This window comes from Symphalangus syndactylus, chromosome 15 (assembly GCF_028878055.3).
Source record: "Symphalangus syndactylus isolate Jambi chromosome 15, NHGRI_mSymSyn1-v2.1_pri, whole genome shotgun sequence".
Taxonomy (NCBI): domain Eukaryota; kingdom Metazoa; phylum Chordata; class Mammalia; order Primates; family Hylobatidae; genus Symphalangus; species Symphalangus syndactylus.
In genome coordinates, this window is record NC_072437.2 from 6,430,860 (window position 1) to 6,453,127 (window position 22,268).

The 22,268-nt window shown below is 56.8% G+C and overlaps 1 protein-coding gene across 1 annotated transcript in view; it reads left to right on the forward strand.

Annotated features, from left to right (window-relative positions):
- Positions 1-22,268, forward strand: part of RASA3 (RAS p21 protein activator 3) — a 137,132-nt gene that overhangs the window by 109,198 nt on the left and 5,666 nt on the right. Inside the window, exons 16-22 of the mRNA XM_055245009.2 lie at positions 1,591-1,668; positions 3,302-3,379; positions 4,708-4,781; positions 9,711-9,817; positions 10,973-11,055; positions 14,394-14,602; positions 18,208-18,311. Of these exons, the coding sequence (XP_055100984.1) occupies positions 1,591-1,668; positions 3,302-3,379; positions 4,708-4,781; positions 9,711-9,817; positions 10,973-11,055; positions 14,394-14,602; positions 18,208-18,311 (733 nt within the window). The remainder of the gene's footprint in view (positions 1-1,590; positions 1,669-3,301; positions 3,380-4,707; positions 4,782-9,710; positions 9,818-10,972; positions 11,056-14,393; positions 14,603-18,207; positions 18,312-22,268) is intronic.

The following is a 22,268-nucleotide window of genomic DNA, read 5'->3' on the forward strand; positions in this document are numbered from 1 at the left end:
TGTGTGGATGGTGGGGAGTGTGGAGTGTGTGGATGGTGCGTGGGGAGTGTGGAGTGTGTGGACGGTGCGTGGGGAGTGTGGAGTGTGTGGATGGTGCGTGGGGAGTGTGGAGTGTGTGGATGGTGCGTGGGGAGTGTGGAGTGTGTGGATGGTGGGGAGTGTGGAGTGTGTGGATGGTGCGTGGGGAGTGTGGAGTGTGTGGACGGTGCGTGGGGAGTGTGGAGTGTGTGGACGGTGGGGAGTGTGGAGTGTGTGGATGGTGGGGAGTGTGGAGTGTGTGGATGGTGGGGAGTGTGGAGTGTGTGGACGGTGCGTGGGGAGTGTGGAGTGTGTGGACGGTGGGGAGTGTGGAGTGTGTGGACGGTGGGGAGTGTGGAGTGTGTGGATGGTGGGGAGTGTGGAGTGTGTGGATGGTGGGGAGTGTGGAGTGTGTGGATGGTGGGGAGTGTGGAGTGTGTGGATGGTGGGGAGTGTGGAGTGTGTGGATGGTGGGGAGTGTGGAGTGTGTGGACGGTGCGTGGGGAGTGCTGGTGGATGCGCTGGGTCCTTGGAATGTCCTCGTTGCAGGTGGTTCACCGACCTATTTAAGTTGTGTACGTTCTGGGGGAGTCGAGACAACGTCACAAAAGCAGTAGACGGTTTGGCCAGGGTTTTAGCTGCTGGTCACCGCCCTGCTCTCCCCCCTGCCCATCACATATGGAGTATCGATGATCGGCGTATCATCCGTGTATTGAGTCAACAGATCCCCATTCAGCAGTGATTTTCCCCAGGCCCCAATGTGGTTGCTGGGGCCGCAGCTCTCAGGGTACAGGGATCTGGGGTGACCGTGTTGCACGTGCGGGTGGCAGAGCTGGAAGGAGATGGCCAGGGCGAGGGGACGTGAGGGATGGCCCATTCCCCAGCACTTCTTTGCTTTTTGAGATGGAGTCTTGCTCTGTCACCAGGCTGGAGTGCAGTGGTACCATCTGGGCTCACTGCAACCTCTGCCTCCTGGGTTCAAGCAATTCTCGTGCCTCAGCCTCCCTAGTAGCTTGGATGACAGACGTGTGCCACCACACCCAGCTAATTTTGTATTTTTATTAGAGATGGGGTTTTACCACGTCAGCCAGGCTGGTCTCGAACTCCTGACCTCAAGTGATCTACCTGCCTCAGCCTCCCGAAGTGCTGGGATTACAGGTGTGAGCCACCAAGCCCGGCCCCCAGCACTTCTGAGTTGAACCTTCAAACCCTGTGAAGGCTGAAACGAGCCCCAGGCAGGGCCAGGAGACTCAGCACCCCGAGACTCAGCGCCCCAGAGCCATGACCCCACCTGATGCTTTCGACTTTGAGACGCGCCCTGCACACTGGGCGGAGAGGGTGGGTCCCCGCGGTGCCGTCGGATGTTGCCTGCGGAACCGTCTCAGCAGCTCCTGAGACTGTGGGACGCCCACCCCCTCCAGTCCCATCTGCGTCGCTACCCCCGTTTCTCCGTAGCTCGTGCACAAGCCACAGCAGCTCTGAGGTGACTCCTGCATTTCGTCCCCTCGATCTGGGACAGTCGCAGCATTTCTGTGAAGCTCACACAGACCTTTCTCGCTCCCACCTCCCCAGGACCCCCAGACGTCCAGGACGCTGACGTTGATCTCCAAGACCGTTCAGACCCTTGGCAGCCTGTCCAAGTCCAAATCTGTGAGTCCCTCTTCATTTTCTCTTTTTAGGGACAACTGATTCTTTTCTCTCTTCAGAAAATACACGTGAAAAACCTCCCACATTTGAGAGAGTTGTAAGATAAAGATCAAGAATCAAAGCTGGCACCACATCCCCTCCTGAAGCCCAGGACCTGAGCGTCCCCGTCCCGCCCACTTCTCCCCTCCTAAAGTGAACCCCTTGCCTTTTTCGGGAGCCTGTGGCTCGTAGCTGGCCCCATGGCAGGAGCAGGATCTAACCTGTCAGGTGTGGGAAGCAGCCGAACGGGCCGGGCAGGTGGCCTGACCTGGGGCCTCCTGGGTGTCACGGTGCTGGAGGCTCCTCCCCACGCGGCCCCCTCCTCCCCACGCCTTCCCCTCTTCCCCATGCGGCTCCCTCCTCCCCATGCCTTCCCCTCCTCCCTACGTGGCCCCCTCCTCCCCATGTGGCCCCCTCCTCCCACGCAGCCGCCTCCTCCCCACTTCCCTCCCCACGCGGCGCCTCCTCCCCACGCAGCACCCTCCTCCCAGGGCCCCTCTCTCCCTGTGGATATGAACCTCCGTCCTCCATCCTCGTCCTTTCAGACTGGATGTGGTGCCGCTGGGTCGGGAGTCCCTCAGGCGTCTGCCCCGTTTCCCCCTAAGAGCATCCTGTGTGTTTGAGGGGGTCAGAGCTGCCGTTTGAGGGGTCCCGGGGGCAGTGCTCATGGTGAGGCCCAAGGCTGTCTCTGCAGGGGCCGGGCCAGGGCAGGTCAATGCCTTTGGGCCCCGTCGGGGCTATGTCTGGAGAGGGCTGGGCCGTGGTGCACAGATGCCCTGGCCTCCTGGTTCCCTGTTCTTGGTGGGGCCCAGGTAGAAATGAGGACTTTGGGGAGCAGAGGCCCCCCACTGGAGGAGCAGCCCGCTTGGGGCAAGCGTTGGGTTTCTCTGAGTCCGAGTGAGTAAAAGATGTGCCTCACCCGCGGGCAGGCCGAGGTGCGCCGACCGCCCTTCCCCACCAGCCAGGCCCTGCGCTGTGGGCTGGAAACTCCATAACAGGCACCTGTGCCTCCTCCGAGGTCTGCACCAAACCCACCTCATTTCACAGCCAGGGAACTGTGCAGTGACCTCAGTGTGGAAATAACAGGAACTTGGGGTCGAGCCTCAGGAATGGTGGCTGCAAAGGCCCCCCGAATCCCTGGGTCCCTCCACTTCCCGATGTGATGGAGGCCCCTGCCCCCTCTTCCCCCTCAGAGTGGCCCTTATGCCCCATGGGCAAGAGATGAGCGTGGGGGCTCTGGGACTCTGGCCCATAACTGCAGGTTCCCAGGCCACATCTGGGCCCCGGCATACCTCTTCATGAGCCCGGGACGAAGGTGTGAGGGACGGCCTGGGGCCGGGACAGAGTCACTGATGCCAAAGGGTGCTTGGAGACCTCACGGGCACTGGCGGGTCTGATGGTCTTCTTTGGCGCCTGAGCGATTTATGTGATTCGTCCTCCGGGCAGCCCTGCGGGCTCTCACTTCCCCGGTAACACCGGGTTCTTCACCTGTTTATCGTCATTTAAGCTTGAACAGTTCCTGCCTCTAGCTTTTTCAGATTTGGGCCATGAGCGAGGTACTTCGGGCTGTCCTCAAGTGATCTCCGTTTCATTTTAGGCGAGTTTTAAGGAGTCCTACATGGCTACATTTTATGAATTCTTCAATGAGCAGAAATATGCGGATGCGGTGAAAAATGTAAGTATCCACTCACCATCCGACGGCCCGTGCGTGCCCAGGAGACAGAGTTGTTCTTTTAAAATTGAGATAGAACCCACATGACACAGACTTGGCCGTTAGCGATTTTAAACAATAAGGACATTAGGTGCATTCACAGCACTGCCCAGACAGCCCTGTCCCGAGTCCTGGGACACTTCCTTCTCCTGCAGTTGGTAAACTCTTTGGCGTGACTGCCTTTGGGGCCAAAAAGGGGCCCTCACCCATCTCGTTCTGTGTCTGAGCCCCCCGGACGAGGGTGCGTCCCACCTCAGTGTGTGTGGTGGCCGGACTCACTCCAGGCTGCAGTCGTGGAGCCCTGGGGGCTGCAGACTCAGTGTCAGGATTGCCACGCGTGGGGGACGTCCAGACCGCAGGGCTCTGCTCCTCCCCACAGTCAGGGATGCAGTGCGCAGGGGGAATGTCCAGATCTCACAGCTCTGCTCCTCCCCACAGTCAGGGACGCAGTGCGCAGGGGGAATGTCCAGATCTCACAGCTCTGCTCCTCCCCACAGTCAGGGATGCAGTGCGCAGGGGGAATGTCCAGATCTCACAGCTCTGCTCCTCCCCACAGTCAGGGACGCAGTGCGCAGGGGGAATGTCCAGATCTCACAGCTCTGCTCCTCCCCACAGTCAGGGACGCAGTGCGCAGGGGGAATGTCCAGATCTCACAGCTCTGCTCCTCCCCACAGTCAGGGACGCAGTGCGCAGGGGGAATGTCCAGATCTCACAGCTCTGCTCCTCCCCACAGTCAGGGACGCAGTGCGCAGGAGGAATGTCCAGATCTCACAGCTCTGCTCCTCCCCACAGTCAGGGACGCAGTGCGCAGGGGGAATGTCCAGATCTCACAGCTCTGCTCCTCCCCACAGTCAGGGACGCAGTGCGCAGGGGGAATGTCCAGATCTCACAGCTCTGCTCCTCCCCACAGTCAGGGACGTGGTGCACGGGGAGGAGTGTCCAGGCCCCAGGGTTCTGCTCTTCCCCATAGTCAGGGATGCCTGAGCCTCCTCACTGCCAGGACCCAGATTCCCCGCTTAGAGTCACCCCTGGGCGGCCTCTGGAGATGCAGGTTGATCCCCAGGTGTTGCCTGAGCCCGGCCTCTCACCTGAGATCTCCGTGGCAGAGCCGGGGCTGGGGTGGCAGAGTGGGGAGCAGAGGCCCCATGGCCCTCAGGGAAGGACTCACTTCCCCAAATTCTGTCTCCGCTGGTATTAGAAAGGAGGCAGTAGCCGCCGACGCTGTTATACGGAGAGCCGTGCACATCGGATGTGTGGTTTCCTCCCGGTGACCTGATTTCTTCCTGCTTTAGTTCTTAGATCTGATTTCGTCCTCGGGGAGAAGAGATCCCAAGAGTGTTGAGCAGCCCATCCTGCTTAAAGAAGGGTAAGGAGGGTAAGGGGGTGTCTGGCAGAGCAGGAGGGGAGGAGGTTAAGGGGGCGTCCGGCAGGGCAGGAGGGGAGAAGGGTAAGGGGGTGTCCGGCAGGGCAGGAGGGGAGAAGGGTAAGGTGGCGTCTGGCAGGGCAGGAGGGGAGAAGGGTAAGGGGGCGTCCAGCAGGGCAGGAGGGAGGAGGGTAAGGGGGCGTCCGGCAGGGCAGAAGGGGAGAAGGGTAAGGGGGCGTCCAGCAGGGCAGGAGGGGAGAAGGGTAAGGGGGCGTCCAGCAGGGCAGGAGGGGAGAAGGGTAAGGTGGCATCTGGCAGGGCAGGAGGGGAGAAAGGGATCGGGGGTCCCCAGTCCCCGGAGCACCCAGCACATTCCAGAAGGTTCCCTAGTCGGGGGCAGCCTCCTCCCTTGCTGGCCAGCAGCCTTATGATTTCTGTACCACTGGCCGCCTTGTCCACACCGCAGTTGGGGCCCGCCTTCCCTCCAGGCTCCCAGGGGCTCTTTGGTCAGGGAACCAGGGTCAGAGGGGATGGCCCTGGGAGCCTGGCCCCTGCGCCTTCAGCCTGGGACCCCTCCACCGCCTTCTCGGTGACCTTGGAAGGAGACATCTGTGTTCCACGGCCACCCCGTGTTTCTGACACAGGCCCATCCTTCCTCGACCTCCACCCAGAGGCCCCTGGCGCGTCAGAGCCCATCACCCTTCCTTACATAACCGACACGTCTGCCCGTTTCCACCAACCCCATCCTGTGGCCCGGCTCCCACTCCCGCTCGGGGCTTTGCTCTGCCTGGCGTGGCCCATGTTCCTGTATTTTTTATGTATTTGCCAACATGTCGGGCACAAGTGCAGTTGTATTGGATGGGGCTTCTCGTGAAACCGTCACCTGAACAGGCACTTTGTACCCACTGAGTAATTTCTCATTCCTCTCCCGCTCCCGTCTCCACCCCTCCGAGGCCTCAGTCTGTGATTCCAAATACATGTCCCAGAGCGCCCCGCCCCGCCCTGCCGTGTTTAGCTCCTACGGACCAGTGAGAACATGGGGCATTTGGCTTTTTGCCCCTGAGCATCTCCCTTAAAATAACAACCTCTAGCTCTGTTCACGTTGCTGGAAAACATAAGATTTCCTTCTTGACGGTGGAGTAGCATGTCATGGTGTATTTATGCCACACTTGCTTTATCCAGTCGTCCGTTGGTGGACACATGGATTCCGTGTCTTTGCTGTTGTGAGTGGTTCAGTGGTAAACGTACGTGTGCAGGTGTCTTTTTGGTAATTGCTCTTCCTTTGGGTGGGGCCCGGTGTGGGATTGCTGGATCGAATGGCGGCTCTGCCTTTAGCTCCTTGAGAAATCTCCGTGGGTTTCCTTAAGCGCTAATTTCCATTCCCCACAGCGTGCAAGCGCTCGCGTCCTCCACGGCTCTGACAGCGTCTGTCATTCTTCCGTGTTTTATTTGATCACAGCCAGTCTGCCGGGCGTGAGCTGGGGTCAGGCGGCTCCATTCTGCCTGGCGTGAGCTGGGGTCAGGTGGCTCTGCCTGCTGTGAGCTGGGGTCGCAGGCGGCTCCGTTCTGCCTGGCGTGAGCTGGGGTCGCAGGCGGCTCCGTTCTGCCTGGCGTGAGCTGGGGTCGCAGGCGGCTCCGTTCTGCCTGGCGTGAGCTGGGGTCGCAGGCGGCTCCGTTCTGCCTGGCGTGAGCTGGGGTCGCAGGCGGCTCCGTTCTGCCTGGCGTGAGCTGGGGTCGCAGGCGGCTCCGTTCTGCCTGGCGTGAGCTGGGGTCGCAGGCGGCTCCGTTCTGCCTGGCGTGAGCTGGGGTCGCAGGCGGCTCCGTTCTGCCTGGCGTGAGCTGGGGTCGCAGGCGGCTCCGTTCTGCCTGGCGTGAGCTGGGGTCGCAGGCGGCTCTGGTTCTCAATCCTCGGGTGATGAGCCACGCTGGGCTTTATATCGTATGCTTGTTGGCCATTTGTCTTCTTCTGAAAAATGTCTATTCCCCTGTCCTTTGGCCACTTTTAAATGTTTTTTTTTTTTATATTTTTATTTTTTTGTTAAGCTGTTTGAGTTCCTTCTAAATTGTGGCTATTAGCGCCCTGTTGGATCCGTAGTTTGCAAATATCCTCCCATTCTGCAGGTCATCTGTTTGCTCTGTTGGTTATTTATTTTGCTGTGCAGAAGCTGTTTAGTTTAATTAAGTCCCATTTGTCTATTTTTGTGGATACTCTTGGAGCTATCTGCTCAAACCTGGACCATCTCTGGGTCACTGGTGGACCATACCCCAGTGGCATTACTTACGTTGCTATTTTTCTTAAAATCACCTTCATTTAACTTAATCATATATTAACCAATAATATTTGCAATACACACATTTCATGTTAGAAATGCAAAATGTTTGTTCTTTGGTGCCATAAGGAAAAATTAGCATTTAGACAAAAAGTTCTTTTAGCGAGGCAATTTTTACTTTCTGCAGAAAGGGTGTCCCTCGCAGAAGGAATAATGGCGAGGGTACACACAGAATAAAGAGACGCTAGAATATTTATTCCTTACGCATGAGGTTCCTATTGCTGTGTCCTGTCCCCATTGGCTGGAGCCAGACCTCACGATCTAGATTAAAACCTGATTGGCTAATAATTTAAAACTTTTTTAAATAGGTAGAAAAATAATAATATGTTTAAATAAAGAAGGTGCATAGGCTGTGAGCTGGGACATGCCTGTGAGTACGTCTAACACGAATACCTTGGTTAAGGTACAAGGACACGGAATGTATTACGAGCCTGTGGGCACGTCCAACAGCTACACAGGATAGAGCTTAACAAAGAGTTATTAGCACAAAGCAAGGAGGCTTGAAGGAAGTTAGTCTTTAAAAGAAACTATTATTTCTAACACTTATGATTTATTCTTTAACAAGAAGGGAAACTTTGAAGAGGAAGGGAAACTTTCTACATTTCATAAATTCACAACTTTCAAAGCAACAAATATTCATCCTGTAATCCCTAAAGCAACACAGGATCACTCAGGGCTTGTGTGCCTGACGCCGAGAAGCTGCTGTAGATACAGGTTCAAAGACAGGCGACTCCCAGGTGCCACCAGCCGGAGGTTCAAGGACAGGTGCCTCCCAGGTGCCCTGGATGCAGCTGAGGCTCCACCAGCTCCTTCCAGCAGCTGCACCACCTGCAACTCACACCAAGGTTTTGGTCTATCAGGCCCTCGACTTTCCAGCCCCTGGATCAGCCTCTCCTCCGGCACCTCGGCTCTGTCACATCCCCAAACCCAGGGCCACCCTCGGTTGTGCAAGCATGGGCCGTCCTGGGGCCTCGGTTCTGCCGTCTCAGCCCTTGGTGCCAAGTGTGTCTTGCCATGTTCGTCCATGTGTAGGGGTGGTGATGGCCGTGTTTCCTGAGGGCTCACTCTGTGCTGAGATGCTCCCAGGCCTCTGCCGTCTCTCGGGGCTGGTGTGTCCTCACCCACTGGGACACAGGACCAGGGACAGGCCTCTGCAGCGCAGTGTGTGTTTGCTGAGTTGAGTTGGCTGTGGCTGCGCGGGGCCGAGCTGCTTTCAGCCTGAGGCTTCCGGCTCAGCCATGGCTCCCGCCTCCCCGTCCCACGTGCGCAATGGTCCCGGTTAGAAAACTGACTCCTGGGGAGCCAGGTGCCCAGACCAGAGCTGTGCAGTGAGGAGCGCTGCCTCGGCCTGGACACCTGCACGTAAAATTCACATGCAGCCTCATCCACTGAAGGCCCTCAGAAAGTTGGGGTTCTTAAAAAAATCCTAAAGCCAAAAACATTTATAACAAGACTACTACTCAAATCTAACTGCTGCATGGTCCTGAGTCTTCTCAGAGGCGCCCTGTTGCCCTCAAGGAGGTCGGCAGCTGGTGGAGCTCCCAGTCCCCTCCCCAAACCCCGTCTGTGTGGGCCCCGCCCTGCATGTCCCACTGGGTCCTGCTGGTCCTCAACAGCCTCCCAGGCTGACTTCCTGCCTGCTAATCCCTGGAATGAAAGGCGTTCTGCATCCACTGGTTGTGAACTGCGCTGTCCCGGCGGCTCCCAGTGGCTCTGCCCTTTTCTCTCTTGAACAGCCCCCAGCGGCTTCTGCACCCTCCAGTGTGCATCCACAGCTCTCTGGCCACATCTGGCCTTGTTGTTGCTCAAAGCCCCTCGTTCTGATTCCTGAGTGTGCTTGTCGAGGTGCGTCTCCCCTGCCCACCTCCCCACTCTGTCTCTCCAGCTTGGCTTCTCGTCCTCAGCTTCCACCTCTGTCTTCCAGTCACTCTGTCCGGCCACTTTCTTCTCCGCCAGCTCGGTCACCGGTTCTGGTCAGGGACCCCTGCCTGGCAATGAAGGCCGAGGCTCGGAGGGCCCTGGGCTGCCAGGAGGGCGTGCGAGGACCCTGCCCAGGGCAAGGCTTGAGGTCCTCGCTGAGGCCTTGCATCCTCGGTGGCCATCCTGTCTCCTGCTCACCACATTTCCTGAGGACGTGGCCCAGTGGCGCCTTCTACCACAGCAGGGCTGGCCCTGAGGGGGGCAGGTTTGGTCTGGCAGAGGCACCAGGGCGTGACTCCCGCACACCACAGGTGTGAGTTTTGTGGGTGTCCGCTGCCCGCCCCGCCCCGAGCCCGCGGCCGCAGGTCCTCCGTGGGAGCATCGTGTTGGCATTTCTGGTGGCAGCACCACTGTTGAAAGTTCAGTGTGGGAGGTGGGAGGGTTGGAGATCTAAAACCTGGTGCCATCACCAACTAGTGACTCAAAGCAGTCAGCGCCAACTGTTCAAAGGAGAGGCATTGCCTTCCAATTTTAATCTCATCACTCGGAGTAAAATGATAAGAAGTTGAAAATCCACTGCCTGCCTCAGGTCTCAGAACGCAGAAAGTGGGGGGTGTGGTTTTGCGCCTGTGCAGGGAGGCGGCTGAGGTCTGGACCCCGGCCCTGGGTGTTCTTCACACAGGTTCATGATCAAGAGGGCGCAAGGACGGAAGCGCTTTGGGATGAAGAATTTTAAGAAGAGATGGTTTCGCTTGACCAACCATGAATTTACCTACCACAAAAGCAAAGGTAGGAGCAAGGCGGCTTTCCCTGGCTGGTGCCGGAGCGTGCTGGGCCCTGGGACTGAGTCTGCTTTTCAGGGGGAGAGCTGAGGGGAGGAAGGATTCAGTGCTGCGGGCAGAGCCTGGAGCTGTGGTGACCCAGAGCCCTCTGCTTCCGGCTCCGCCTTCAAAGATCCCTGAAGGGGTCTTTCAGACCTGCTGCTGGAAAGTGAGGGAAATCTGCTTCCCCAGAGAACCAGTAAACGCAGTGCTGACCACATCAGTAAGGTGCTTTTCCGTCCACGTCCCTTCCTCCTCTGGTCGCCTCGTCACGGCCAGGGTGCTGCTCCCCCGAGGTAGACGGGGCTTCCCACCGCCTCCTGCCCCTCGCTGTCAGATCTGCTGGCTCAGATCTAGATTAGGAAATATCGAGCAGTTTCTCCCATGTTCATGTCCCAGAACGGGAACATGTTCTGGGGACAGAGCCTGAGGCCACGGCAGCTGTGAGGATGCGAGGGTTGGGCCCAGCCTGAGTGTGTGGCAGGGCCGGGTGGGTCCCAGGCTTCCTCAGCCCCCGCACCTGCAGCCTGTCAGTGATTCAGCCATCACGCCCAAGGAGATGAACATGGGGCACCTCCTCCTGCCCAGGGCACCCCAGCAGAGACCCCCAGCAGAGACCCCCCCCGACAGAGACCCCCAGCTGGCAGAGACCCCCCCAGCAGAGACCCCCCCAGCAGAGACCCCCACCAGCAGAGACCCCCTAGCAGAGACCCCCCCAGCAGACACCCCCCGGCAGAGACTCCCCTGGTGGAGACCCCCCCAGTGGAGACCCCCCAGCAGAGACCCCCCGGCAGAGACCCCCCCCAGCGGAGACCCCCCCCCAGCGGAGACCCCTCAGCAGAGACCCCTCGGCAGAGACACCCCCAGCGGAGACCCCCCCCAGCGGAGACCCCTCAGCAGAGACCCCTCGGCAGAGACACCCCCGGCAGAGACCCCCCCAGCAGAGACCCCATAGCAGAGACCCCCCCAGCAGAGACCCCTCAGCAGAGACTCCCCCAGCAGAGACCCCTCAGCAGAGACCCCCCCCAGCAGAGACCCCCCCCAGCAGAGACCCCTCAGCCCCACCCAGACCTCAGCTGGGACAGTGGGGGCCGCACCCGCCGACAGCCCGTCTCTGCTGCAGGGGACCAGCCTCTCTACAGCATTCCCATTGAGAACATCCTGGCAGTGGAGAAGCTGGAGGAGGAGTCTTTCAAAATGAAAAACGTGAGTGTGGGGCCCCCAAGCCTCTCTTTCGGGCTGAGGCCTGGCCAGGTTTTCTCTGCTCTTCCGGTGCCTGGCCCTGGGTTCACCCTTCCCGACCCCCTGCACCCCAGGCTTCTCAGAGTCTCCCTGTTACTCGGGGTGTTCACCAGGTGCTGGTGAGTTTGTGTCGGAATCTTGCATCAAAGCAGCCACACTCTCCGTGCCCGGGGTCACCAGGGTGGGGTGGAACCTGCCGGAAGGTGGGGCCTGAGCTGCTGCAGGTGGCGTCCCCAGCAGGGTCCCCAAGGTCAAGGGGCCCTCTGTCAAAGACATCCCAGAAGCAGGCTTGGGACCGTCTGGAATTCCTTTTGGAAGCTTTTTTATTTTGATATAATTTGGAATTTATAGAAGTTGCACAAGTAGAACGAGTACTTTCCACACCCCCTTGACCCAGACCCACGCGTGGCCTCGTTCCCCAGTCACACTTGACCCAGACCCACGCGTGGCCTCGTTCCCCAGTCACACCTGACCCAGACCCACGTGTCACGTGTGGCCTCGTTCCCCAGTCACACCTGACCCAGACCCACGCGTGGCCTCGTTCCCCAGTCACACCTGACCCAGACCCACATGTCACCTCGTTCCCCAGTCACACCTGACCTAGACCCACATGTCACCTCGTTCCCCAGTCACACTTGACCCAGACCCACATGTCACCTCGTTCCCCAGTCACACTTGACCCAGACCCACGCGTGGCCTCGTTCCCCAGTCACACTTGACCCAGACCCACGCGTGGCCTCGTTCCCCAGTCACACCTGACCCAGACCCACGCGTGGCCTCGTTCCCCAGTCACACCTGACCCAGACCCACGCGTGGCCTCGTTCCCCAGTCACACCTGACCCAGACCCACGCGTGGCCTCGTTCCCCAGTCACACCTGACCTAGACCCACGCGTGGCCTCGTTCCCCAGTCACACCTGACCCAGACCCACGCGTGGCCTCGTTCCCCAGTCACACCTGACCCAGACCCACGTGTGGCCTCGTTCCTCAGTCACATTCATTCCTTCTCCCTCCACGGTCCTGCCCGTGCTTTTCCGAACATATCAACACTTCCGAGTGTGTTTCCCACTGTGCAGTCCCCAAAACCACAGCAGCCACCATTGCGCGTCGCCGGCACGGCCACATTCGAGTTTGCAGCTGTCTGGTCCCATTCCTCCGGCTGTGGTTTCTTCCCCTCTGGATCCAGTGTGCGCTGCATTCTGCTGCTCCCTCGGTCTGGCTGACTGGACACTCCCGGCCTTTCCTTGTGTGTCATGGCCTTGGCATCTTTGAGGCGTGCAGGCCTTCGGTTTTCTGGATGTCCCTCCCTGTGGGTTTGTCAGATGTGCCGACGTGGCAGGTTCTGATGATGCATTTTTGGCAGGAATCCCTCAGAGGTGTCCGTGGCATCGCCATTGTGTGGTGGCCTCCCAGAGTCGGCCGCTGGCCACGTTCTCCCTGGTGACTCAGTGCCCCTTCAGCCAGCGACCCCGCCGTCTGTGCCATCCTGAGGCTGACCCCGTATCCTGACACATGCTGCCTGGGACAAGCTTTCTGTGCCCTGACTGCAGCATGAGGGTCATAGAACAGTTGCAGGGAAGGCACAGTCCCTGGGCCTCGTGCCAAAGTCGACCCACGTTCCTTACCATTGGTGGAATTTTACTATCACGTTATTCACAGGCAGTCCAGACAGATCCCACAAAAGGCATAAGTTTGTAGAGTAATTTGAAGAGGAGGGTGTGGGAAGTGGAGGGCTGGGAAGAGGAGGGTTGGGAAGCGGGGGAGGTAGGAAGAGGGGGGTGTGGTCTCAATGCCTGCTGACTGAGGGGATGGCCGAGACCTGGCCCTGAGACCGTCCCTCGAAGGAAGCAGTGCGGAAATGTCCGGGAAGCACCTCCAGCCCTTCACGTAGATTCCCAATAATTCCCTAGTTTCAGCCGCCTGTTCCCAGCTGTTCATTCCCACTGATTTCCTCACAGCCTGATTCCCCTGAGGCCACTGCCAGGCCAGGCTCTCACCAGCTGGGGAGACCTTTCTGAAGGCTGCTCCTGGTGGCAGCGCCGAGCCTGGGATGATGGCCAGGACGCCCTCCATGGGGGATCACAGCCATGCACGGGGGCATCCAGTCCGAGACCTGCACACACGTGCCGGGTGCAAGGCGAGAGGCTCCTGGCCTTTCTAAATAAGACCTCAGCTGTTCACCAGGAACCTGGAGCCCAAATCCTCCCCCGATCAGTGCAGAAGGCCTGTCCCGTAGAGGAGGCCACTGTCCCCCGACTCCTGACTTAAGGGCAAGTCCCACATGACAGCCCTCCCAGCCTCCAGGCAGCCTCCTACTCAGAAACCCTGTCTTCTGTGTGCAACAGAGCCGGCTCCTGGGAGCTTCTGACCTCCAATCGTAGGCTATCTGTCCCCCCTGCCCCGGGACCATGGTCTCTCTAATCCTAATGCCTCTGTCACTCCTGCCCCGGGACCCCTGTTCATCCAATCACAGGACCCCCATCCCTCCAGTCACAGAACCCTTGTCCCACCTGCCCCAGGACCTTTGTGCCTCCCATTTCTTCTGCCTTTGACACCCTTTGCCCCCACCCCCTGCTTAACTAACTTTGAGTCAACCCCGACCACAGCACCAGGACTGCTCACTTCCAGCCCCTGCTGACACCTGCCCTTGTTTAGTCTTTCTCGGTGGCTGCAGGTTCAGCAGAAACTCTATGCCAGGCTTTGTCTCCGGGACCTAGGAGAGTGCTGGTGCTCGGTCATGTTTGTTGAATGAGTAATAAATGGCAAAGGTTGTTGCTGCCCCGAGATGCTTCAAGAGGAAGCAGCCCCCTAACCCCAGCTGGGAGGATGGGCTGGTCCCATCCTGGGCTGGTCAGGTTGGGGAGGAGCTGAGCAGGCCAGGCCACCTGGGCTGACACAGCACAAGCTCCGCGTGGATGGGATGCCTGCGGTCAGCTGCAGGAGGGCCTCGTGGGGAGGCCACAGGGCCCCTCTTTTGCCTTTTAAACGGAGACCTCCAAGGCTCCAGCACATAAAGGGCCTTGGCCAAGCCGTTCCTGGCCACCTGGCCACATCTCCAGCTGCACCAGTTCTCACCTCCGTTCCCCACGGCCGCAGCTGTCAGGTTTTAGGGTGGCAGAGAGCTCCATGCACCCCCTGGCCTTGGCCTCTTCTGGGGCTTAGAGCTCCAGGACCCTTGGGCGTGTGCACCCTCAGCGGCCCCTCTTACGGCTCCAGCGAGGACGGCCAGGTGCCTGGTGGACTCTTGCACGTGCTCAGCCATGAGACCTCATGTACGCTGTCCTCAGCCCACCTGTGTCCTCAGATGTTCCAGGTCATCCAGCCGGAGCGTGCGCTGTACATCCAGGCCAACAACTGCGTGGAGGCCAAGGACTGGATCGACATTCTCACCAAAGTGAGCCAGTGCAACCAGAAGCGCCTCACGGTCTACCACCCGTCCGCCTACCTGAGCGGCCACTGGCTGTGCTGTAGGGCGCCCTCGGACTCGGCTCCGGGCTGCTCGCCCTGCACCGGGTAGGTCTGTGCCTTGGCGCCCGGCTTGTGCACTGTGCAGGAAATGTGGCCAAGGGGCTGAGTAGGGAGGGACCAGCGGACAGTGCATGCCTACCTGTAAGCTGCGCATAAACGGGGCTGCCCTCACCTCCTCCCAGGAGCCTCCCACCCGAGGGGGCCTCCCACCCAAGTGAGCATCTGGGGCCCAGCCTCTCAAAGGCTCTGTGCAGACTCGAGGGTACCACAGGCCTTCGAGAGTCCTCCTGAGGCCCTGCCCCGGGGGAGTGGGAGATCAGGGTGAAGGGGGACTCCCCAGGCCGCGGCCATCCTGCTTCTCTCGGAGGAGCCTGGGAGCAAGCCCCTCCCTGAAAGCTTCGTCTGGCCCAGGACACCCACCTTGATTCCACGTGACGCAGCAGCCCATTGTCTTCCCGGCCCCCGCATCAGCCGGCCCCCCGTCAGCCAGGCCCCCCGTCAGCCAGGCACCCCGTCAGCCGGGCCCCTCCTCAGCCGGGTCCCTCCTCAGCCGGGCCCCTCGTCAGCTGGGCCTCTCATCAGCTGGGCCCCTCGTCAGCTGGGCCTCTGGCAGTTCCACAGAGGCTTGGGTCATATCTGCCGGTCCTAGGAGGAGGCCTGGGTGCCCGGCGGTCCCCCTGGTTATGCTCCGTGAGATGCACCTCGCTGTTGTCATGGCCTCGTGTAAGGGCCCTGCAGGGGATGAGCTGTGCTCCATGCTGGGCCACCGTTTAATCCTCCCACAGCCTCAGAGGTGGGACCTCTGATCCCGCTTCATGGACACAGAGGCTGCCGCTCAGGCAAGCGTGGCCGCTGCCCCAGAATTCCCCAGGAGAGGCCAGCACTCTCCTGTGTCATCGCACCCCGGGAGAGCAGGAAGCATTGCAGCCTGGCAAGGAGAGGAAACCTGGCCCGTCCCCACCCGCAGCTGACCGTGCAGGGCAGCCCCAGGAGGCTTCCTTCCAGGCCATTTCTCTCCACGAGAACACGTCTGCCGAGTTTGCTCACTGCCTTGGCAGATCTGTGGGTCCAAAGAGGCTCCAGCCGCTGAGGCCGGAGCTCGGGAGCCTCCCCTATCCCGCACACCCACAGCCAGCCTCAGTTCTCCCAGCTCAGGGATGCTTTTTTAGTTTTATGTTTTTGAGACGGGATCTCGTTCTGTCACCCAGGCTGGAGTACAGTGGTGCAATCTCAGCTCACTGCAGCCTCGAACTCCTAGGCTCAAGCCATCCTCCCAACTCAGCCTCCCAGGTACCTGGGACTGCAGGTGTGTGCCGCCATTCCAGGCTGTTTTAAGGTTTTTTATAGAAACGGGGTTTCACCACGTTGCCCAGACTGGTCTCAAACTTCTGGGCTCAAGCAATCCTCCCACTTCACCCTCCCAAGTAGCTGGGACTACAGGCCGATGCCACCATGCCCAGCTCATTAACTTTTGTTTTTTTGTAGAGACGGGGTCTCACTGTGTTGTCCAGGTCTCACTGTGAGGGTCTCCCCGTGTTGCCCAGGGTGGTGTTGCTCAAACTCCTGGGCTCAAGTGATCCTTCTGCCTCAGCCTCCCAAAGTGCTGGGATTGCCAGCATGAACCCCCTGACAGGCCAGGGATGTGCTTTAATGTCGGTCACTTCACCTTCTTTTCTTTTTTTTTTTATGATAAATGCATTTCATTATTTATTTAGATGTTTAAGCTCTCAGCACGAAGTTTTTACAAGCTGTTGAAGACTGACAAATTATTTCTCACACAGAACTATAACCACCCGTCCCCAGACAGCATAAATATATGGTTGAACACAAATAAATGACACCATTTTATCAATTACATAGTAAAACAAATGACCAAGTATCCAAATACTGAGCTACTCAGCTCGAAAGGCATATACAATACTGGACGTCTGATCAGTTCATTAGCAGAAACCCACTTCTTTTTTTGCAAGAGAAGTTGGGAAGAAAAGGGAAAAACTGTCACACTTCAAAGAAAAATAAGTTGGTAACAATTTCTAATCGGTATGGAAAAAATTACAGACATTTCAGAAATTTTATGATTTAAGAATTGTTTTAGCTATAATAAGAAGCATTTCTGCCTTTTAAAAAGTATTTACTAAATTAAAGAGCATATTTCACACGTTCTGCACAAGGCAGCATTTTGCTAAAAACAGCAGCCCTGCGCGTTCCTATCAGGCCCTCCCTGTTGGATGCACCTGAGTGCAAATGTTAAATTAACCGTGAGGCCGCTTTGTCTGAAGCCATCAAAGACGTGCTTCTGTACAATGTAGATTTTCTTTTCTTTTGTTTTTAGACGGAGTCTCGCTCTGTTGCCCAGGCTGGAGTGCAGTGGTGTTATCTTGGCTCACTGCAACCTCTACCTTCCGTATTCAAGCAATTCGCCTGCCTCAGCCTCCCAGGTAGCTGGGATTATAGGTGTGCGCCACCACACATGGCTAAATTTTGTTTTTTAATAGAGACGAGGTCTCACCGTGTTGGCCAGGATGGTCTTGAACTCCTGACTTCAGATGATCCACCCGCCTCGGCCTCCCAAAAATGCGGGGACTACAGGTGTGAGTCACCGCACCCAGCTTTGGAGGTTTTTCATAATAACACGAAGTAAGATTTATAAAAAGACATGAGGCCGGGCTCAGTGGCTCACGCCTATAATCCCAGCACTTTGGGAGGTCGAGGCGGGTGGATCACCTGAGCTCAGGAGTTCGAGACCAGCCTGGCCAACATGGTGAAACCCCGTCTCTACTAAAAATACAAAAATTAGCCGGCGTGGTGGTGTGGGCCCATAATCCCAGCTACTCAGGAGGCTGAGGCAGGAGAATCGCTTAAACCCGGAAAGCGGAGGTTTCAGTGAGCTGAGATCGTGCCACTGCACTCCAGCCTGACGTGTGCTGGTGTGAGCATAGGAGAAGCGGACACAGAATGAGCGGGGAAATAAGCACACAGCCTCCTCCCGTGTTTGAAATGACTGAGGGAATAAACCACATGAGGTCTGGAGTGTTCGTAGTTCCTGGGAATTGAGTTCTGTATGAGACTAAAAACGTACGTATTACACTGGGGATTTTGGCACCTAGTCTTCCTAAGTTTCTTATGTATTGATAAGATTCTGGAGTAGGAATAGATTTAAACAAGACATAACTCAGTACTGCGTGATTTCAGGAAAGGTCAGTTAGTACAAGTGATAAGCACATTTTAAATACTGAACAGCAAGGATCTTTTGCCACGTGTCCAAATAGGCCGATGGTAACTGAAGCAGAGGTTGCTAGTTAGTTCCGGTTTGCAGGCTGGTGACGCTGCTGTCCGTGCCGCTGTGGACGCCGTCAGCCTCGCTCAGCAAGTCAACACACTGGCTGTGTACAGACGACTGAAGCAGAGGTTGCTAGTTAGTTCCGGTTTGCGGCCTGGTGACGCTGCTGTCCGTGCTGCTGTGGACGCTGTCAGCCTCGCTCAGCAAGCCAACACACTGGCTGTGTACAGACGGACAGCAAATCGGTCCTGTCGAGTTTCACTTCCAACACAATCGTCTTCTTTCTTCAGTGACATTTTAAATGAATGTCATTATTAAAAGCATCATTTAAATAAGTTTTTATTTTTCTGTTCTTGCTGTATCTGGACAGCGGCCTCCCAGCCAACATCCAGCTGGACATTGATGGGGACCGTGAGACGGAGCGTATCTACTCCCTCTTCAACTCGTATATGAGCAAGCTGGAGAAGATGCAGGGTGAGTCCGCCTGGCACACACATCCGTGCAGCGAGGGGATGCCTGGCGAGGCCCCGGCTGCAGGAGCATGCTGCAGGGTGAAAACCTGGTGTAGTGTGGGCTACGTGTAGTTGTCTTTGTAGCACGGATGGATGCGAAAAGCTTTTTGCAGGGTAGGCAGCTATTTGGGGGACAATTACCTTGATAATAGGTTCTATAGACAATTTTTAGATGGAATTTAACTTGTAACCTCTGTACTGCCAAATTTCTTTAGAGGACCCTATTTTTTCATTCCTTTGTGTTTTCCAGAGGGATAAGTGCATGTGTGCGGACACGTATGTGAGTGTGCATGCATGTGTGTGGACACACATATGAGATGTGTGCATATGTGTAGGCACGTGTGAGCATGTGAATGTGTGGACATGTGTGAGCGTGTGTGAATGTGTGGACACAACATGTATAGCGTGCATGGACACGTGCGTGTGCATGAATATGTGGACATGTGTGAGCATGTGTGAATGTGTGGACATGCATGTGAGTGCATGAATGTGTGGACGTGTGTGAGCATGTGTGAATGTGCGGACGTGACATGTATGAGAGCGTGTGAATGTGGGTACATGTGTGAGCATGTGTGTGAATGTGTGGACACGTGAGCATGCATGAATTTGTGCATGTGTGGAAACGTGAGGGCACGTGTGAGTATGCATGCATGTCTTTGGGCACGTGTGTGAGCATGCTCGTATGTGGGTGCACACATGCCGTCTAATTCTGTAAAGTAATTCAAACAGTGTGTGTTTCAAATCTATATGCAGTATCATTATCTGTGACATTGAATTGCTTTACAGAATTGAAATAGCAATCCAGGTAAGCCCAGTTAGACCACATGGGGACGGTGGTTTGAGGTCTGTGATTCAGGAGAGGCAGAGACAAGAAGAGCCCACAGGGGCAAAGCAGCTGCGTTTGTTTCTATGCCAGGGTCTGGTAGAACTCAGATCTGCTCTTGGAGATCATATGACAGGGCCCTTGAGTCCCACTCAGAATGGAAATAGAGCGGAATGTGCCTGGAGTTATGCCTGTTAGATTTTCTTCTTTTCATTCCGCTGATTTAACCCAGAAGTGTCAAATGTGCCTTGGCCTGGAAACACATGAGTCCTGCCTGAGTGTCCGTGCAGCTGCCCATCTGTGAGCTTGGCCATGCCTGTTCTCCAGCCCCACATGCCCTGGGTGTACATGGGTTCCAGGCCTATGCTAACACACAGGTACGTACACATGTATGCATAGCCAAGTATACACACGTTCCCAGCCATACATGTGTGAAATGAACACACAGGTACATGTGTGTACAGACAGGCAAGGCAACAATACCTGCACACATGTGCAGTTGAACACAACACGCTCATGTGCAGGCCCATGTGCAGACATGCACACACATGCACAGACAACCACACATGTACGCACTCATGGGCCACCACCCACCACAGCGTCTTCTCCCCCAGCAAGTATGTCAGGTGCTGTCCCTGGGTCTGAGGTCCCTGGATGCTGTGCAGATGGCACAAGGCCTCAAGGTGGCCAAGACAGTGGGTCTGGCATCAGCCAGCCTCTTCCCAGCCCTCTTATAGCAGGAACTAACACAGCAAAGGCCAGAGTCAGGGAGCCTCAGAGAGGGTGAGGTCATCACACACAAGACCCAGGTTCTGAAAGATGCTGACCGGGCCCTCCATGATCAGCTTGCCCCGTGCACCACTGTCCAACCTTGCTCAGCTCCTCCCAGGCCGTGCACCCCGCACCACAGCTCCAGCTCTTCCTCTGCTGGGAGCACCCTTGTGCATCAGTCTGGCAGACCCTGTTTATCTTGGAAGTGTCTTCCCCCAGGCGCTTCCCAACCTCCCCATCCCCATAGCCTGGTGTATTAGTTCTCATGTTGCTATAAGGAGCTACCTGAGGCTGGGTAATTTATAAAGAAAAGAAGATTGATTGACTCACAGTTCTGCAGGCTGTACAGGAAGCATGGTTGGGGAGGCATCAGGAAACTTTCGATCATGGTGGGAGGGCAAAGAGGAAGGAAGGAGGCACCACCTACATGCAGGAGCAAGAGAGAGAGTGGGGGAGGTACCACACATGTCCAAACAACCAGACCTCATGAGAACTCACTATCACGAGAACAGCAATGGGGAAGTCTGCCCCCATGATCCCCTCACCTCCCTCCAGTCCCCTCCTCCAACACTACGTATTACAGTCTGACCTGAGATTTGGGCGGGGACACAAATCCAAACCACATCACCTGGGCTCACCTGTGTCACCAAAGTCACAACCATCTCCCATCTCCTCAGCTTCCATATGCAGTGACCTTCCTGGGCCTGGCACAGAGAAAGTGCCTGGCACCTGGATGGGTGTACTGGACAGATGGCCGGGCAGGCAGCTGAGTGGGTGTGTAGATGGGTGGATGGACCAATGGGTGAGTGATGGGTGGATGGACGGTTGGGTGAGAGATGGGTGGATGGAAGGATGGGTGAGTGATGGGTAGATGGATGGATGGGTGAGTGATGGGTGGTTGAACAGATGGGTGAATGATGGGTGGATGGGCCGATGGGTGAGTGATGGGTGGATGGACAGATGGGTGAGTGATGGGTGGATGGACAGATGGGTGAGTGATGAGTGGATTTACAGATGGGTGAGTCATGGGTGGATGGCCCGATGTGTGAGTGATGGGTGGATGGATGGATGGATGAGTGATGGGTGGATGGATGGATGGGTGAGTGATGGGTGGATGGATAGATGGGCGAGTGATAGGTAGATTGACGGATGGGTAGATGGGTGGATGGACAGATGGGCGAGTGATGGGTGGATGGACAGATGAGTGAGTCATGGGTGCATGGACAGATGGATGGGTAGATGGGTGGATGTACAGATGGGTGAGTGATGGGTGGATTGACAGATGGGTTAGTCGTGAGTGGATGGACCGATGGGTGAGTGATGGGTGGATGGATCGATGGGTGAGTGATGGGTGGATGGACAGGGTGAGTGATGGGTGGATTGACAGATGGGTAAGTCATGGGTGGATGGACAGATGGGTGAGTGATGGGTGGATGGACTGATGGGCGAGTGATGGGTGGATTGACAGATGTGTGAGTGATGAGTGGGTGGACGGATGGGTGAGTGATGGGTAGGTGGACAGATGGGTGAGTGATGGGTGGATGGATAGAGTGAGTGATGGGTGGATGGACCGATGGACAAGTGATGGGTGGATTGACAGATGGGTGAGTGATGAGTGGGTGGATGGATGGGTGAGTGATGGATAGGTGGACGGATGGGTGAGTAATGGGTGGATGGACCAAGGAGTGAGGGATGGATGGACGGACAGATGGGTAAGTGATGGGTGGATGGACCGAGGAGTGAGTGATGATGGGTGGATCGACAGATGGGTGAGTCATGGGTGGATGGATGGATGGGTGAGTGATGGGTGGAGGGACGGATGGGTGAGTAATGGGTAGATGGACAGATGGGTGGATGGACGGATGGGTGAGTGATGGCTGGGTGGACGGATTCCTTATTGTGATTTTTTTTCTAGTTATTGCCAGTTTTATTTTTTAATCAATACCCCAGCTGAGAATTTTGTGTCTGATACATGGTCCATGGACTCCTTCTGGGTGAGAGTGGCACTCTGATGGCCCTGCCCGCTTCAGGGTCCTTCTTCCCTCGTCTTGAAGAATGGCACATGTTCACAGCTGAATAGCTCTATGGCCTGGCTTGTAGGGCTTAAGACACCACAGCCTGCCTTCATTTCATCCTGTTTTCCCTGTTTCCTGGTTTCATCTGGCAGTGCCTCTGCTGGCACGGTTCCTTCTCTGCTCCCGGCTGTTGCTGAGATGGTTGGTCAAGTCCAAGGCTCAGCCCCACACTTGTCTCCTTATCAGATGGCCACACAGCCACTTGCTTAATGGTCTCTTCCAAACATGCTTTCTCATTTTTTTGAGATAT